The 20,523-nt window shown below is 42.1% G+C and overlaps 1 protein-coding gene across 2 annotated transcripts in view; it reads right to left on the reverse strand.

Moving 5' to 3' along the window:
- slc24a3 (solute carrier family 24 member 3) overlaps positions 1-20,523 on the reverse strand; it is a 214,649-nt gene that overhangs the window by 56,524 nt on the left and 137,602 nt on the right. For both annotated transcript variants that reach the window (XM_060926057.1, XM_060926059.1), the window contains exon 3: positions 1,639-1,715. In XM_060926057.1, coding sequence (XP_060782040.1) covers positions 1,639-1,715 — 77 coding nt within the window. The remainder of the gene's footprint in view (positions 1-1,638; positions 1,716-20,523) is intronic.

Here is a 20,523-nt window from a genome sequence, read left to right on the forward strand (position 1 = left end):
GCTCTCCGGTTGAGACCCCCCGACGGAGCCGGGTACCCACATGGGACCTTCACTTGGTGCTGCAGGCTCTCTGCGACGCACCGTTTGAGCCCCTGCTCACGGCAGACATTTCATGGCTCTCCCTGAAGACTGCTTTTCTTCTGGCCATTACATCGACGAGGCGCGTCGGGGAATTACACGTGCTGTCAGTCAGTGGGGAGTGCCTGCAGTGGCACACCGGCGACAGTGGGGTCACTCTGTGGCCTAACCCCTCTTTCCTCCCGAAGACCCTCTCTGCTACCTTCGTCAACCAGCCCCTTAGCCTTGCGGCGTTCGAGGCGGGCCATGATGAGAGGTCGGAACTTTTGTGCCCAGTTCGCGCCCTCAGGGTGTACGTGTCCCGTACAGAGGGCTTCTGTAGGAGTGACGCCCTGTTTCTGTGCCACACAGGGCCGAGGAGGGGTCTGGCGCTCTCTAAGCAGAGGCTATCCAAGTGGATAGTCGAGGCCATATTACATGCCTACAGGCACAGTGGCTCCCCGATTCCTCCGGCTGTCAGGGCGCACTCTGCACGGGGCGTGGTGGCCTCATGGGCATCACTGAAGGGCGTGCCCCTTTCAGACATATGCAGCGCAGCCTCCTGGGCTTCCAGCTGCACCTTCACCAGGTTTTACCGTCTTAATGTCGTCCCACATAATCCTGTGGCGACGGCTGTCATTCCAGGCCCGTCGCAGCAGCACTGAGTACGGGTAGGCACTCCTCATGACCTGGTTGGTATTAGTCATCCATGTGCTGAAAGCACCGCCTCTGGCGGTCAGGAGAAACGAAATAGAACGAGGGTTATGTATATAACCGCGGTTCTATGAGTTTCGGATGACCGCCAGAGCTTGGCAGTCACTCGGAGTGTACACGAGAAGATTTGCCAAGAGGTCACTTCCTGGGTTTACCGGTCCTTTATGCCGGGGTCACGGGGTGACGTCACCCAGGTCACACGTGACTTTGTTGTTACTATTACTCGACCTGCACGTTCGTGTGATGGATATCCATGTGCTGAAAGCACCGCCTCTGGCGGTCATCCGAAACTCTTAGAACCGCGGTTATATACATAACCCTTGTTTTAAATACAATACCTACAATTCAACTGCAAGTCTGACCATCCCCTTCTATTATTTCTTCTGTACCCGCCCAAAACATAAGCAAATAAGTGATTTAAACCACAGCAACCTTTCTGAAGATAAAGTGGTTACTAAAGATGAATTCATTAAATATTTAATATGCAAGTCACAACTTGAGATACCTGATTTGTACATACTGTAATTTAGATCGTTATAGCTGAGACAACCGATTCAGCAACCACTGAAAACATCACTCAAATGTCCAATTTACCCATATTTTTACTGGAGTATACCAACCAAAGCCAATAGCTTTTTTCCATATCTGCTTGATTCATGAACTCATTTTTAAAAGACTTACCAGAACAAAACAAAAAAGTTACAGGTAAGTATTTAATTAGTTAAAAGTAAGACATTTAATGAAGTTCTACTCTATGTTACTGGAAATCTCAAGCTTTATATTTTTATCACCCGGTCCTACCTGCATGAGAGTAAAAACAGACCATTCCTGCATTTGTCTAAGTCAAAGACACACACACACACTTACACTCATGATGTGCAGGGCCACAGCTCCCTCCATTCGCTCCTGGTTGGTGAAGAGGTCTTCAGGGAACTCATGTATACCTGAGAAAAAACAAACACATGGATCATTACACATATGAATAAAAGATTCAGATGCGTACCCATGTCACAGGGGTCATTCAGACAAGTAAAGGGGAACTGGCTTAGGTTCTATCTTAATCACAGGAATTTCAGTTAATATTAGAAATGCATTCCCATCTGCTGCAATCGCTGACTATAAGGAGTCCCCCAAGGATTAATACTAGTGCCGGTGCAAATTTCATTTTATATGCTTAAACTGGGGAAAATTATTTCACTGTGATACTTATGTGGCCGGGTGACACGATGGTGCAGTGGTTAGCACTACTGCCTCACAGCAAGCAGGTTCTGGATTCAAACCTTGCAGTCAACTTGGAACTTTCTGTATGGAGTTTGTAAGGTGGGGTTTACATTAGACCGTATCAGCGGATCATCAGATTAACGTTTTTAAAACGATTAGCGTGCACACAGCAACGCCAATGCACGATTTGCGTGCACACAGCAACGCCAATACACGGTTACGCTCGGCTCCGCAGGCATCCTGCGCTCCAAATCACTCCGCCCTGAACAGCGAGTGCCCTCTGGAGGGTGCGCACTCCGGCCCTGCGCAGCTCACAGAGTGCGCGAGTGAAGCGCACGAGCAGTGATTCGGGACTGAGCCACTGTGTGTGTGATCCTAGTGCATATCGGGCATGCGCGTCACTTACCACTTGCAAGTGGAAGGATGGCAAGCCTAAAGACAATCATAATTACACAATGGGCAGTATTTCCCTTACCGACACATCTATTCAAACAGATAATGCCTGGAGTAATTGAACCGCTTCTAAAAATAATAAATTCTTCTCTTATGATTGGCTATGTACCCAAATCCTTTAAACTAGCAGTTATCAAACCCCTGATTAAAAAACCTGACCTTGATCCCTGTCAGCTGTCCAATTATCGGCCAATATCAAACCTCCCCTTTATCTCCAAGATCCTTGAAAAAGCTGTGGCACAGCAGTTATGCTCATATTTACATAGGAATAACATCCATGAAATGTATCAGTCAGGATTTAGACCTCATCATAGCACAGAGACAGCACTGGTTAAAGTAGTAAACGACCTACTGTTGGCGTCTGATCAGGGCTGTGTCTCGCTACTTGTGTTGCTTGACCTTAGTGCAGCATTTGATACCATTGATCATTCCATTCTTCTGGATAGACTAGAAAATGTTGTGGGAGTTAAGGGAATGGCCCTCTCCTGGCTCAGGTCTTATCTAACGGATCGTTATCAGTATGTTGATATAAATGGTGATATTTCTAGACCTACCGAGGTAAAGTTTGGTGTTCCACAAGGTTCTGTCTTGGGTCCACTGCTTTTTTCTCTATATATGTTACCTCTGGGCGATATTATTCGTAAACATTGTATTAGTTTCCAATGTTATGCTGATGACACACAGTTGTATGTCTCTGCAAAACCTGATGAGAGACACCAGCTTAATAAAATTGAGGAATGTGTTAAGGACATTAGACACTGGATGCTTATAAATTTCCTTCTGCTTAACTCTGACAAGACTGAAGTACTTGTGCTAGGACCACATACAGCTAGAAGTAAGTTTTCTGATTACACAGTAACTCTGGATGGCCTTTCTGTTTCTTCACGTGCAGCAGTAAAAGACCTCGGAGTGATTATTGACCCCAGTCTTTCATTCGAAACTCACATTGATAACATCACCCGGATAGCTTTCTTTCATCTCAGAAATATTGCAAAGATAAGAAATTTAATGTCATTGCATGATGCAGAAAAACTAGTCCATGCTTTCATTACCTCCAGGTTGGATTATTGTAATGCCTTACTGTCTGGATGTTCCAATAAGTGCATAAACAAGCTCCAGTTAGTTCAAAATGCCGCAGCAAGAGTCCTTACTAGAACTAGAAAATATGACCACATCACGCCTGTCTTATCCACACTGCATTGGCTCCCAATCAAATTTCGTATTGATTATAAAATACTACTATTGACCTTTAAAGCACTGAATGGTCTCGCACCACAGTACCTGAGTGAACTTCTGCTCCTCTATGACCCGCCACGCCTACTTAGATCAAAAGGTGCAGGCTATCTGCTGGTACCTCGTATAGTGAAGGCTACATCAGGGGGCAGAGCCTTTTCTTACAAAGCCCCACTGTTATGGAACAGCCTTCCAAGTAATGTTCGGGAATCAGACACAGTCTCAGCATTTAAGTCTAGGCTAAAAACATATCTGTTTAGTCAAGCCTTTTGTTAATGGTGTTTGAGGTAAAGGAGTAGATCTGGAGGGTCCTCAGACATAGAGTGTTTTGGTAAACTGGGATGTATGGATGCTGTCAGTCCCCCACTCACTTGCTCACTCGAGTTTGTTGACGGTGCAGTGGCTGGCTGCTTTATGTCCCGGGGCTCCCTCATGCCTGTGTTACCTTCTGGCTCTCTCCTTTTAGTTATGCTGTCATAGTTAGTTGCCGGAGTCCCTGCTTGTACTCGGTGCAATATGTATACTGTTCCTACTTATTCAGGTGACATTGGGCATACCTAACCACCTGTGTTTTCTTTCTCTCCCCCCCCCCACTCCAAATCTGTCCCTCTGAGTTACATGGAGTCAACAGGAAATCTTTTGGTGGAGACGGTGGGGACCTCGACTGGCTATCGTAGCCTGCAGGGAATCGGCCGTCAGACATTCTGTCGCATGTCCCAGACCCGGTGAAATGTAACTGAATTGTCTTGGCCAGGCCTAAGGGTCCCATCTGCATCTCATCATTGCTGAGGAGTGTGCTCCCATCACCCAATCAAGCATCCAGCCAGAGCAGGTCATGATATATTTTTTTTTACCATATTAACATGCCATTGTGTGTCATGCCTGATGTAAAGACTCTCGTCTCTGCGAGCCTACCACACAGATTTAATACTTGTCATTTTTAGGGCATACCTAACAACATGTTTTCTTTCTCTCCCCCCCCCAATCTGTCCCTCTGAGTTACATGTTGATCCTGGGATTGAGATGCTGGCCTCTTCTGCCCCTCGGACCTGCTTGATCCATCCTGGTGCCCTGTGTCTGGTCGGAGTTTTATCGCCCCACTCCTGTGAAGGACGGCCCCATGAGGACAGTTGAGGGTTATACCTGTTAAAACTGTTAATATTATAGTCAGGCTGTCTGTTGTTGCCCAAATGAGGATGGGTTCCCTTTTGAGTCTGGTTCCTCTCGAGGTTTCTTCCTCATGTCGTCTGAGGGAGTTTTTCCTTGCCACCGTCGCCACAGGCTTGCTCATTGGGGATAGATTAGGGATAAAATTAGCTCATGTTTTAAGTCGTTCAAATTCTGTAAAGCTGCTTTGCGACAATGTTTATTGTTAAAAGCGCTGTACAAATAAACTTGATTTGATTTGCATCAGTATTTGCAGTATTTTCATACTTTTATAATTTTTAATGAAAGGTGATACAAGGCGGAAGTCCACGCCGTTTTTCAGCAGTCGCGTCACATGACCAATGCCAGCGAATCAGGAAGGTGGATGTCACAGTGACGTTGTCCAATGACGACGCCAGCTAGAGCTCAGCACAGCGTATCCACGTATCTCAATGTTTACACAGCACCGGACCAGACACGATCTGGATTGAATACGTGGACCCTGGCGGATTCCCGTTTCCCGGCATTTCCAGGCGTTTTAATGTAAATGGACAGTGCATCTGCGAAGAAAACGAGACAGATACGGTCTAATGTAAACTTGGCCTAAGGCTACATCCACACAACGGCAACGAGATTTTATTAAAAAAAATATCGCGTCCACATGGGCAACGGATCAGTAAAATATCAGGTACATATGGCAACGCAACGCTTGCTGAAAACGATGCAATACACATGCCACACCTCTACGTGCGCTGTAAGACGGTCCCATCGGAGACACCAGAACAATAGAAGAAGTAGACGCATGCGCAAAAACCCCTTCTTCTACCCGGTGTGAAGCACTCTCAGGAACAAACACACAACAACAAGAAGAAGATGGCTGCGACTACGCGAGGAAATCGTGCCTTCTGTGTGTACAAATTAGTTTTATTAGTGTGCATAGTTTTATATAACTTAATTTTCTTATTGTGTGTGAACATTTTGAAAAGCATTTTTATATAATTTATATAAAACTTTTTATATTGTGTGTGAACATTTTGAAAAGCAGTCTTATCCAATAAAAAAAAAGAAATTCAAGAAATGGTTCAGTTACTTGTTTATTTAAAAGAAAAGCTGTATACAAAAGTGAATGCAATACAGTGGTTCATACAAAACAGTGAGAGTGCTGCTTGTTCTAGTCATGTGGTTGTGACATCATCATAAACAAATCTGTTCTACTCATCCAGACGACTTCGCAACGGTGCCGTTGCCAGATTTTTCCACTCTGGAACCTGTTCTCAAAAAATATCGTTGTGGGGCACCCAAAACGCCGGTGCCGTGTGGACGTCAGGCCGAAACGATAAACAATTTTATCAGATTCACCTGAATCCGTTGCCGTGTGGACAGGGCCTAAGAATGAGTGTCTTGAAGAGATCAACGTCCAAACTAAGTCTAAAAACGGTCTATTAAACAACCTAGAATCACTGTCACAATGCGTTAAAGATGTCAGGAATTTGGCATAATTGGAGTAATCCGACCTCACATTTGATCATCTAATCAACTCTGTTATTAAGAGAAAATTTTTTCCAACTTTAGCAAATTGCTAAATCTTTCTTGAATTTGAAGGTTAAACATGCATTCATATCAAGTGTAAATTAAAAATGTTTTACATATATTCAAGTCAAATTCATTTCAAAAGCACATTTAAAACAACAAGTGTTGAGCCAAAGTGCTGTACAAAAGGCATAAAATGAGCACAATACCAACAATAGTGCAAAAACAGATTATTAAAAATTGTAATACCACCACCCCTCAACAATTACACACAATAAAAAGCGGAGCATAAAAAGTGGGTTTTAAGATGCGTTTTAAAAATCTCGATAGAGGAAGAAGACCTGATGTAGAGAGGAAGAGCATTCCAAAACCTAGGGGCAACAACTGAAAAAGCCCTATCGCCCCAAGACTTCAGCCGAGATCTTGGGACTACGAGCAGTAGTTGTCTGGATGACCTCAGTGATCTCGGTGTCGACTAGGGATGATGGAGGTTGCAGTTATATTTTGGAGCAAGATCATGCAAGGCTTTAAAAACGAACAATAAAATTTTAAAGTCAATACGGAATCTCACCAGTAACTAGTGGAGAGACACTAGTACATGTGAGATATGATTTTTTTTTTTCTAGTGCTGGTTAAAATTCTAGCTGTTGTGTTTTGAATCAGCTGAAGGCATGACAGAGCAGACTGGGCCAAACCCACATATAAAGAGTTGTTACAGTAGTCAAGCCGAGATATGATACAAGCATAAATGACTATGTCCAAGTCCTTCTGCCAGAGAAAAGATTTTACCTTTGAAATTTGTCTCAGTTGGGAGAAACTGGACTTTACTCCCATGGAAAATTGTTTATCAAAACTTACTGACGACTCGAAAATGATACCCGAGTTCCTGACTTCATTGTGAATTGTTGCTGATAAGGAGCCTAACTGAGTGCCGATTTCAGCAGTTGATGAGGCTGGGCCGAAAAGAATGACCTCTGTTTTATTTTCATTTATTTGGAGGAAATTTTGAGTCATCCAGTGTTTAATATCACCAAGGCACTCCATCAGCTATTTTACTGATGAAGTGATGTCAGGTCTCACTACACACACACACACACACACGATAAGTCTTCTATAGGACACTTGTGGTTAGTACAGAATGTTCTAATACTTTCCACTACAGTATACACTATCCAGGTTCTTTTATTCAAAGTCCTTCATGGATTGCAATCCCCTACATAAATTATATGCTCAGACCATATTCCCTTGGTCCCTAGGTCTCAGATATTTAGATTGGTTGTGGTTGCTGCCCTGAGGGTGTGAAACAACCTACCATTCAACATTAAATGTGCTCCCACTGTTCATTTTTTATTTTTTACATACTCTTTATTAAAGGATATGGGACATGAAACATAAAAGCACGCTATATCAATTTCTTTCCATTAAAAATATGAATTAATTGCATCAACAAATACAAAATCATCTATTAAATTCAGCAAAATCGTTATATTCGTGATGATTATATGGCATTTCTGCTCGACTTCCGATATGCATTTTTTGCAACCGGAAGAGCCGCTGTCACGTGATCATACGTCACAAAAACTTTCGGGCACAGCACAAGCGGGTAGATGAACGGAGAAGTGGATGACAAGAAAATTGTTTTTATAGTCTTTAAAGTACATTGGACATCATACATTGGACATCATGGTGTATTGTGCTGCTTATGGTTGCAATAATTCCAATGGGAAATGCCCTGGAGTAAGTTTTTTTGCATTCCCCAAGGACCCGAAGCTGAGGAAAGTGTGGGCTCACCTGCGCATGCGCAGTAGGCTTTGCGCATGCGCAGTAGGCTTGGTAGGACAACTTTACAGAACACCTGTTGAAAAAAACTTTGCACCTACTGTTTCCCACAAACTGTATTCGGACCATTTCACTGAGGATTCTTTCAACATTAATACTCAGGTACTGAGTGATATTAATTCATGAAACAGGAAGTATAAGGATGAGAAAAAAAAACAAACAGTTCAAATCGGGAAGCCGCGCACACCTGCGCCAGGCTGCACAAATGCGCGCAGCTTCCCGACCCAAACCGCCTCGCTCTCATCCTTACACTTCATGCCTCATGCTCCATGAACCAACATCGCTATTTTTTTAAAAATCGGATCTGCGCGATTCAGCCGTGAAAAAGGCGGCATCCGCCGAAAGGCGTGCTGTTTGCATCCCTGCACGGAGGCCAGGGGACAGGGCAGGAATATTTTTGTTGATATGAGTGATCCGGTGCGATTTCGCGACCCCCCTGTTGAAGACCTCTGCGCTAAGCGACTGAAAGCCGAGGTAAGGATTAGTATTATAATTTTGGGTGTATCAATTATTGATTATCATAATTCTGACTCGTTTCGCCATTTTGAATGTTTTCATCTCGGACTCTGGAAGCATTGTATCTCAATCAATCTCGAAAAATATCAGCAAAAAAAAAACTAGCTTGCAACGGACTTTAGCTAGATCTATGATGAACTTTCAATGTATGATACAAAAATAATACTTCTTTCAACAGATCATTAGCCTTTGAGCAGAATTGTTTTTAACTTACCAGGAAGTGTTATCGAGCCGACCGCTTTCAGTTTCATGAGGGCTGAATGAACGCTCACTCTCAGAATCATCTGACCCTTCAGAGTAAAGACAAGATCCATGTTCATGTGAATTTCCAGCTATCGGTTCGAATTGATAGGGTCTAACTTCACATCTCTGTGAAACATCGGGAATGTCACTGTCGATGGTGTCCATTTCGGTAACCTGTTTACATTAGATTCCCAAGCGCTGGCTCCTTGGAAAGTTTTTGTGACGTCACGGGTCACGTGACCACCTAGCTCATTAACAAATCCTTGTTTTACGCTGATGTATAAAAATACTTGAATAATGTGATGATTTTCACATTTTTGACGCCCTGCAGTGATTTAGATGGCATTTCTTATGTCCTTTATACATAATTATGCCCAGGTAAAAATCCATGTCCCATATCCTTTAAGGCATGGCCATAGGAAGCCATGGCCTAATGGTTAGAGAAGCAGTTTTGGGGCCAAAAGGTCACTGGTTTGATTCTCTGGACCAGTAGGAATGGCTGAAGTGCCCTTGAGCAAATCACCTAACCCCTGACTGCTCCCTAGGCTGCTCTGGGTATGTTGTACATTGCTCTAGATCAGTGTTTCCCAACCTTTCTTGAGCCACGGCACATATTATACATTTGAAAAATCCCATGGGACACCACCAAACAAAAATATCACAAAAAAATCTAGTCTCAATTTATTCACAATTTCCTTAGTGGGAAACCTGGGCCTGTTTAGTTGAACACAAAGCTGATATACTCGTAGGAATTGAAGAAAGACACACACAAAGATCTTCAACAGCTCTGAGTCACTCTCCTTTTTTAGTTTTATAGCAGTCATGCTTGAAAAGCCCAGCTCGCATAGATAGGTTGTGGAAAATCACCCTTTTTGCTTTCTTCTGACCTCTACTCATACTAGGGCCTTCATCTGGGTCTGAATTTTCTCCAGGGCCCAGTTTGGATTGTGTACTTTTTCTTTTCAAATATTTATCTATCGCTATTACCGCTGTCACACCCGAAGCATTACTAATTCTATTGTTTGAATGGCAACAGGTAGATACACAGGTTGATTAGCTACCTGCTGCCATCTATTGGAAGAGTATTTAATTGTTCTGCCGGTCACTATACGTCGCTGGCATAGATGAACGAAGACAAATTATTTACAGTAAATAAATAATTTTCGGAACAATTAAGTGAAATTGCATAATGTCCCACGGTACACCTGATGATCTCTCATGGCACACTAATGTGCCGCAGCACAGCGGTTGGGAATCACTGCTCTAGATAAGTGTGTCTGCTACATGCCTGTAATGTAATTAAGACATATATTTTATATGTTAGCTTTTTGATCCTTCAGAGTGGACGCCCATGTCTGTTTTTTTTTCCCCAGGTGTATTTCAGTGTTAAGTTTGTTTGTTCATTCGGTTGTGCATTCTCTATAAAAATAGCTTACTTTTTTAAATGATTGATTGTCTTTATAATATAATTAAAGTATGTACGTTAACCTTTCCAACTTTCAGGAGAGCTGAATGCACAATCTGCAGGCCAGACACTAACTTCTGTACCATCTGGATTTATGGAAATATTTCTCTGTTAGTTTTGATTTGACATTTTAAAAGAAACTATGATGCCGCTGCCTTCATAATACACTGGTGAGTTGGTGAAAACCATATGGGCTATTCTTCTAAAACTGCATTCAAACTTCAGTCAGATGACCAATCAATGACAGAGCGGTAGTTGTAGCTTTTGCTACTGTAATGAATCCTCACATTGCTGCTGTTTTCTGTTGGCCTTCGACCTTACCAGGAATAACTTCTTTGGATGTTTTCTCCAGTACACACTCTCTCTCTTTACATTATGTATTAAAAGAATGATGGTGGGCGGCACGGTGGTGTAGTGGTTAGCGCTGTCGCCTCACAGCAAGAAGGTCCTGGGTTCGAGCCCCGGGGCCGGCGAGGGCCTTTCTGTGTGGAGTTTGCATGTTCTCCTCGTGTCCGCGTGGGTTTCCTCCGGGTGCTCCGGTTTCCCCCACAGTCCAAAGACATGCAGGTTAGGTTAACTGGTGATCCTAAATTGACCGTAGGTGTGAATGTGAGTGTGAATGGTTGTCTGTGTCTATGTGTCAGCCCTGTGATGACCTGGTGACTTGTCCAGGGTGTACCCCACCTTTCGCCTGTAGTCAGCTGGGATAGGCTCCAGCTTGCCTGCGACCCTGTAGAAGGATAAAGCGGCTAGAGATAATGAGATGAGATGAGAATGATGGTTGACCTTCCATGGGCAGCTTAGATTTGATATGGATTGGTTTGTTTTCAAGGCAGTCCATGGCATATGCAAGCTGCCATTCTCAGGTTTTGTTTATCGGTCAACGTTTACATCGAGGTAACTGAATAGACCGTGATTTGACCAAGTATCCTCCAATCATTTGACATCCTGCCAAGAGCAATTCATTACCCATGACACTTCTTTGTTGATTATTAATCTAATCAAGCTAGAATTGTCTACTCTTCCTACTTTTTCTTTCTCAAAAATGAAATGAAGCCTTATGTAAAGTTGCAAGCCCATTGTATGTAGGACTATGTTCTTTCAAGCAGATGTTTCTAGATCAGCAGTCATTATCAGGAGACTGAAGGCTGTTGTGGAGTCTTTTGCCAGAATACTGTTTTTCTAAATACTTTCCTGACACATTAAAAAAGATAGTACATCAATGACAAAATGGGCTCTGGTATTAAGATCCTAAAATTAAGTGAGGCTCCTCAATCACGTTTAAGCAGAAATAACAATGATCAGACTGAGAGACAGACACGATTCTTACCTCCTGATTGCCCTGCAGTATAGCTACAGTTAACAAGCTATTCACAAACACAGCATGACACCTTGATGGCTGCATTGATAAACTCCGGCTCACAGATTGATCTGGGTTTGTATGAGCAGCTGCTGCAGGGCTCTTATACGGCCAGGGCTGAATTCTATATGATTTAAAATGTGAAGTCAGTAGTGAGCTCTCTGAAGCGCTATAATTGCATTTGTTCCTGTACTGCCAGTCACGATGTCAACTACAGAACTATTACAGATCTCTATGAAAATCTCTGAGACACTGTCACAGCACAGAGACACATGCATTTGTACTTAATGTCAAACACAGGCTGAATTTTCTCAGCAAGCTGTACTTAGAGCATAGAAGCAATATATAACAATAAATCCGATTTACTGCTTACATATAATTGCACATATTAAGAAAGTTTACTGTGTGTAACAACATGATGATAGTAATATGCAGTGGTGAACCGTTACTATTAGGGCTGGGACTTCAGTTTAGCCAAAACTTAGCCAGACACACACAAAAAAGCAACAGGGCAAAGAATTTTGTAAGGGATTAGCGGCAGGCTGCCAGGTTGCTCCCTTGGTGTGTGGTTGTCGATGGTGATTTTAAAAGTAACTAAGTAAATTACATCAGGAAATGAATAATTACAACCGAGTGAAAGATACTGAGGCGAGTGTGTGTAACCAACTATAACCAGTCAGTTACTCCAATAATAACAAAGTATCTGTGTGGCTAATAGATGATGTAGAGGAGGCGAAGAGTTGATCTGTCAGCATTTACCGTATTCTGGAAGACAATGAATGATAGGGCAATGAACACATGGAGATAGGGGAAAGAATTCTGGCATCCCCCTTTCCAGACATCCCAAGCACGATTAAAAAAAATAAAAAAATGATATACTGTTGACTACACACCGTTTAGTAGGCTGGCTACATTATACTGTGAGAGATAGAACAGACTATAATAGTCATGCACTTAAGACTAATCACATAGTGTAGTTTACAATGTACAATAAATGAAATAAAACATACAGTAATTAATAAAATATGACAGACCTTAAGCGTTTTCTTAACATAGTCATGCTGCTGCATGATTTAATTTAATACACTTCATATTTATTTCTGTGCTGAGCCAAATTGCAACGAAATTTTGTTCGGTGTACACTTGTTGCATACTGAATGACAATAAAGGTTGTCTAAGTCTAAGGCCCTGTCCACACGGCAACGGATTCAGGTGAATCTGATAAAATTGTTTATCGTTTCGGCCTGGCGTCCACATGGCACTGGCGTTTTGGGTGCCCCAAAACGAAATCATTTGAGAACGGGTTCCAGAGTGAAAAAATCTGGCAACGGAGTCGTTGCGAAGTCGTCTGGATGAGTAGAACGGATTTGTTTACAATGACGTCACAACCACATGTGCTTCACGCCGGGTAGAAGTGTAACGAACTCGATGTGAGTTGTCAACAAATCCTATAACTTGGTTCATGAAACATGCTTACAAAATATTTTCACTGTGAATATTTATTGTGTAATGGTGCAAAGTGAGAGAGAGTGTGAGAGAATAGCCCTTAGGGCAGAGTCAATCCCGCCAGCAAAAATAGGGAAAAAAAAAAAAGGAGCGATCTCACCTCTTCAGATGTTGGTTTAAGTCCGACAATACATTCCTCAAAAAGGGCGTAGAAGAACAAAGTAATCCATCAACGTGTAGCATTCAATTTATTCCGGACCATTAAAGAATTCTGGAGGATATCAGAATGTTGGCGTACCGGCTTCCATCTACCCCCGTTCATTCCTCTTTCCGCGTCTCCATTCAAAAAACGAGCACGTGATTTAAAGGGACTATATCCATAGGATAGGGAGTGAGAAAGTGTGTGCGTGTGACAGTGACAGGGATAGTCACTGTGCGCATGCGCAGTTATGCACATGCGTCTACTTCTATTGTTCTGGTGTCTCCGATGGGACCATCTTACAGCGCACGTAGAGGTGTGGCATGTGTATTGCATCGTTTTCAGCAAGCGTTGCGTTGCCATATGAACCTGATATTTTACTGATCCGTTGCCCATGTGGACGCGATATTTAAAAAAAAAATCTCGTTGCCATTGTCGTGTGGATGTAGCCTTAGTCAAACATACCTGGAAAACAATGAATGACAGGGTTATCAACACACGGAGACGGGGGAAAGACTACTGGCTTCCCTACGACATCATACATCAGTTAGCACTCAGCCAAATGGCTACTCAGATAAATACTTGACTTTACACATGGAATTTTCCAACGCTAATTTACATATTTGATCTGATAAACAGTGGTTGTGTGTCAAAACATTCTTACATCAAAAAATAAATATCATATCTTGAAAAAAAATTAAAAATATATACTGTATTAATGAATATTGCCCTTGCAAGATTCACGAAGCCAGTTTACCCCTTTCCAGACAGCCCAAGCATGATAACGTCCACAGGTGTGTTACACTAATTAATGCCCCATCAGAAACAATAGTGGAACCATTAATGGAACCCAACAAATTAACATATTTTATAATACAGGAATTTGGGGAAGTTCACAAAAAACTCCAAAACATTATTCATATGAAATTATGACAGTGCTACATGCACGTGGAAGAAGAGTCTGGAAACAGAAATCGTAGTTTCTTGGTCGTTAACCTGTGCTACTTACTCGTGATAGCACTGGCTTGACTACTAGCGTTGGTCTTCGAGAAATTTTTGATCCCTCCCACTTTAAGTCAAAATCTGATTGGTTAATTCATCTGTCATTTCTGACAAACATACACTGCCATGGCCTTCTGTCCTGGCAATGAAGTCCTGACCAATCAGTGAGCCATCTCTAAACTCTTCTCTGCCTAGAGATGATAAATGAAAAAAAATCTCACTGGATAACTCTATTTTAATGTTTTCACAATGGTAACACTTTCATTTCTGAAGTAAATTTGATAGAAAATGAGGCCAAATTAAAATTAAAAGAGAATAATTTTAATGAACTTATGAAAGAAATTAAAGAATGAAAGAAATTAAATACAACATTTGAAATGTTGATATGTTTGGGCCTTCTCTGAAGGCCAAGAAGGCCCTGACGGTTCCTGTCTGGTAATATGTCTTTTGACATATTTCTGTAATGGTCAGTGGTGGGACAACAGGTGGTTGAAACACATACACACACACAGAAAAAAGATAACTATCATATTAAGCCTGTTGTTTAGGGATGACAAGAGCATTAGCAGAGAAAGAGGAGTATGGCATGTCACGCATGTACAGTGATATTTTCTTAATGAGCAGCTGAGTAATGTGTATGCCAGCAGACTTCACACTGCCCTCCTGACCCTAATCAGATCTGAGCCACAGACCAGTGTTAGGCCAAGTTTACATTAGACCGTATCTGTCTCGTTTTCTTCGCGGATGCACTGTCCATTTACATTAAAACGCCTGGAAACGCCGGGAAACGGGAATCCGCCAGGGTCCACGTATTCAATCCAAATCGTGTCTGGTCCGGTGCTGTGTAAACATTGAGAATACGCGGATACGCTGTGCTGAGCTCTAGCTGGCGTCGTCATTGGACAACGTCACTGTGACATCCACCTTCCTGATTCGCTGGCGTTGGTCATGTGACGCGACTGCTGAAAAACGGCGCGGACTTCCGCCTTGTATCACCTTTGATCACACAATCATCCGTGTATTGGCGTTGCTATGTGCACGCGAATCGTGTATTGGCGTTGCTGTGTGCACACTAATCATTTTAAAAACGTTAATCTGATGATCCGCTGATACGGTCTAATGTAAACCCCACCTTAGTCAAGGTACGTGAAGTAGAAGAAGAATGAGAAGGATAATCATAATTATTGATGCTTCTTCTTCTTGACCTAGCTTGACTAACCCTTGATAACCCTGCTGTTACTGACCCTGTCCTCCAGGCTTGCTCCTTGATTTTCCTCGACAATTCTCATCTCATTATCTGTAGCTGCTTTATCCTGTTCTACAGGGTCGCAGGTAAGCTGGAGCCTATCCTAGCTGACTATGGGCGAAAGGTGGGGTACACCCTGGACAAGTCGCCAGGTCATCACAAGGCTGACACATAGAGGCTGTCCACACGGCAACGGATTCAGGTGAATCTGATAAAATTGTTTATCGTTTCGGCCTGGCGTCCACACGGCACCAGCGTTTTGGGTGCCCCAAAACGAGAACGGGTTCCAGAGTGGAAAAATCTGGCAACGGCGCCGTTGCAAAGTCGTCTGGATGAGTAGAACGGATTTGTTTACGATGACGTCACAACCACACGACTAGAACAAGCAGCACTCTCGCTGTTTTGTATGAACCACTGTATTGCATTCACTTTTGTATACAGCTTTTCTTTTAAATAAACAAGTAACTGAACCATTTCTTGAATTTCTTTTTTTATTGGATAAGACTGCTTTTCAAAATGTTTACACACAATATAAAAAGTTATATAAATTATATAAAAATGCTTTTCAAAATGTTCACACACAATAAGAAAATTAAGTTATATAAAACTATGCACACTAATAAAACTAATTTGTACACACAGAAGGCATGATTTCCTCGCGTAGTCGCAGCCATCTTCTTCTTGTTGTTGTGTGTTTGTTCCTGAGAGTGCTTCACGCCGGGTAGAAGAAGGGGTTTATGCACATGCGTCCTACTTCTTCTATTGTTCTGGTGTCTCTGATGGGACCGTCTTACAGCGCACGTAGAGGTGTGGCATGTGTATTGCATCGTTTTCAGCAAGCGTTGCGTTGCCATATGTACCTGATATTTTACTGATCCGTTGCCCATGTGGACGCGATTTTTTTTTAATAAGACACAGACAACCATTCACACTCACATTCACACCTATGGTCAATTTAGAGTCACAAGGTTAACCTAACCTGCATGTCTTTGGACTGTGGGGGAAACCGGAGCACCCGGAGGAAACCCACATGGACACGGGGAGAACATGCAAACTCCGCACAGAAAGGCCCTCGCCGGCCACGGGGCTCGAACCCGGACCTTCTTGCTGTGAGGCGACAGCGCTAACCACTACACCACCGTGCTGCCCCCTCCACAATTCATTTCAGAAAAACTAGACATATAAAAGAATAAAATGAAAGGCATCTGTTTGTTTTTCCTCTGAGAACAACAGGCATGCACTGAAACTGTTGGCCAGCACTGGGACCCAGCACTGATGACAGCACTATTCATTAGAGAGACTGAGACTTGGTCCTCTTGCAAGGGAACAGTGCACTGAAGCGTGAATGTAATGAGTGTATTCAAGAGTCAATGATGAATCTCATTTCAATAGCATTACCACAGCACACAACAACACTAACCATATGTCATTTACTGATGCCAGACCAACTGGAAGATTGAAGAAGTACAGGTTAAAAGCAGGTTGGAAACATTACAGAATAGCATCAGAAACATCTGCTTTTACTGTTATTGCAGTGTGCTTCAAATATTATGAGAAAGCACATTGTTCAAATGTGGTTCATTATTTTTAAAATAAAATGTCATGGGGGGGGCACGGTGGTGTAGTGGTTAGCGCTGTCGCCTCACAGCAAGAAGGTCCTGGGTTCGAGCCCCGGGACCGGCGAGGGCCTTTCTGTGTGGAGTTTGCATGTTCTCCCCGTGTCCGCGTGGGTTTCCCCCGGGTGCTCCGGTTTCCCCCACAGTCCAAAGACATGCAGGTTAGGTTAACTGGTGACTCTAAATTGACCGTAGGTGTGAATGTGAGTGTGAATGGTTGTCTGTGTCTATGTGTCAGCCCTGTGATGACCTGGCGACTTGTCCAGGGTGTACCCCGCCTTTCGCCCGTAGTCAGCTGGGATAGGCTCCAGCTTGCCTGCGACCCTGTAGAAGGATAAAGCGGCTAGAGATAATGAGATGAGATGAGATGAAAATGTCATGGGTCATTCAAGGTCACTAGGACCTCTTTAGTGTTTATACAAATACAATATGTTGTAGCCAGGTTATAACAGGCTTCCTGACGCTGATCTGGAGAACAGGAGGACAGTTGATGAATAAAGGCTTGGCTTGCATTTTTGTGCAGACCTGCAGAAGAGTAACAGGCAGTAGGTAGGACGTGACCTTAAACTTCTCTGCAAAGAGTTGCTTAAAAGCCACTATAACCTTCAACTCAAGCCTCAGCTTTACCAAAATGATCAGACTTCAAAGAGTTAGCATTGAAACAGCCTGGTGTACACAAATCTAACACTGCTAACCTAAAGTACCAATCAAACACATATTATACATACAGGATGCTTTTTTGATGGAATAAAAAATGTATTCTATTCCCTTCTAGAAGGTTTCATTCATTTGGGTTGATAGGGTTGCCTGTAATTTAACTAGTCATAATGCTTTTAAATCAGCTTGTAAACAAGTTTTATTTGACCAGTTTTGCCATTTTGTTGAAAAAAATTTTTTTTTAAATTACTAGTTCATTTTTATTGCCATCGGTGCTATTCACCACTTTGTATATATGTATTGTTGTTAATATTATAATCAGTTTATTTACCCATTGTACACTTTTGTCTTTTTTTTTTTCACTAAGGACCTTAATGGAAATAAGTCCCCTATTGGACTTTTTTGAGTTATCCTTGGTATAATTTTGTAGTACTATTTTTAACTCATTATTTACTATTGTATTCCCAATGGTGCTTGTGTGTTGTGTTACGATTTTTATACCAAATAAAATCAGTAACATGCAATATTGTTAGCATACCGTTTATCCTACGTGTATTACGTCACTCTACCCAATGGAGAATGAGCGTTGAATACAGTTTACGATATTGCATGGTTGTCAAGACAACATGATGTCACACATTGGAGCTGATGCGAATATCCAATGAGAAAGTTTTCTGCACATGCGCAGAAGCATTTCTTTGTTAGCCAGGAAAGATGCGTTGAATACCTGAAAGGCTACCAAAACTTCATTAGATATTCTTCATGCATATTTAGAAGAAAAAAAACCATACCAACGGACATCAAAAAACTGGAAAAGAGACACGTCGGAGACGTAAAACTTCTGTGCTAGCAAGCGACTGTGACAATTTGTAAACAAACATGGCCACCAGGTTTGCTTCGTTAATTACAGAAGATTTTGAGAGAATTTTGAAAGAGAAAGACGCGTTGAACACCAGAAAGGAATGTGTATATAATAATAATTATAATAAGAAGAATAAGAATAAGAATATTGGCTGGCTTTTTTTCCTGGTATATCAGATATATTCCATTCAGCTAACATGATACTGAACTCGTCTTCAACTCATTCAATATCATGCTAACTGAATGGAATATATCTGATGTACCACTTAACGCCAGTCAATATTATTTAAATGTAACACTCAAGTGACAGACACCAGGCCTCTGTTATACAAGCCAAATAGAAAGGATCATCTGTTGTCAATTAAGCTTCGGTGATGCAATTTATGTTTATGTATCAAAGTAAGGTAGGCAGCTAAGTATGGTGCTGAAAAACCTGATTTCATCTGCCGTAATTCCTGCTTCTTTATTTGTTCCATTTTAAGTGAAATAGTCCAGTCAAGGACAGAGTACGGCAGATTGATTTTTACTATATTATTCTCAGCTTCCATAAACATATACTGACAACAATAGCTGATGCAAGAAAAGAAATCCAAGAATCATCAGTTCACTGCCTGTAATCCTGGGCAGAACTTTCAGCCCACATCTGCACCTGCCAATGCAGCATCCCATAGAGCTCCAGAAAGGAATACACAGACCTGTCTTAGGCTAGTTATAAATAACTTGTGTAAATGGATGGAAGTGTTTGAGATAATAATTACCTTTAATTAAATTAAGCCAGGGCAGCACGGTGGTGTAGTGGTTAGCACTGTCGCCTCACAGCAAGAAGGTTCTGGGTTTGAGCCCAGTGGCCAACGAGGGCCTTTCTGTGTGGAGTTTGCATGTTCTCCCCGTGTCTGCGTGGGTTTCCTCCGGGTGCTCCGGTTTCCCCCACAGTCCAAAGACATGCAGGTTAGGCTAATTGGTGGCTCTAAATTGACCGTAGGTGTGAATGAGAGTGTGAATGGTTGTTTGTCTCTATGTGTCAGCCCTGTGATGATCTGGTGACTTGTCCAGGGTGTACCCTGCCTCTCATCCATAGTCAGCTTGGATAATCTATGCACAGGATAAGCGGTTACGAATAATGGATGGATGGATAAATTAAGCCATTCTCCTTTGTATCGGGGTAGTAGAACTAAGTCATTTTATGTTGCTTGTATGAACGAGAGAACTTCTGACTTTACCTATTCTACCTTTCTGATCTACAAAATGCATACCACACTACACTTTTCCTCTGTCAAACAGAGGGAAGAGAATGAGAGTAAATTAAGCTGTATAATGACTGCGATGTAGCTTGTCTGCATTTTATACACTGCGTTGGAGTCCTACATTCATGAACGACAGATGTTCTGCATAATCTGACTGAACAGGGACAGATTGTAACTGATCAACTTTAAGTGAAGTAAACGTAATGTCTGTCTTAGTATGGGGGAAAAAAGAATTATAATAGGCTACATCTATAGTAATGCTTGCAACATATTTAAACACACTGCTAAAAATTCAGTGTAGCCTGGTTAAAGATCAGCTTGCATTATTTTGTCCCTTAAGTACACAATACGAATTCTTTGATTCATTTGAGACTCTATTAGTCAGAAGGGGCTTAAGCTTGTTTGCATTCTGCAGGTCAGTGTAACATCAGTATTGCAAAATCCCATATTACAATAATAATTATCAATAACAAAG

The sequence above is a fragment of the Neoarius graeffei genome, chromosome 7 (assembly GCF_027579695.1).
Source record: "Neoarius graeffei isolate fNeoGra1 chromosome 7, fNeoGra1.pri, whole genome shotgun sequence".
Taxonomy (NCBI): domain Eukaryota; kingdom Metazoa; phylum Chordata; class Actinopteri; order Siluriformes; family Ariidae; genus Neoarius; species Neoarius graeffei.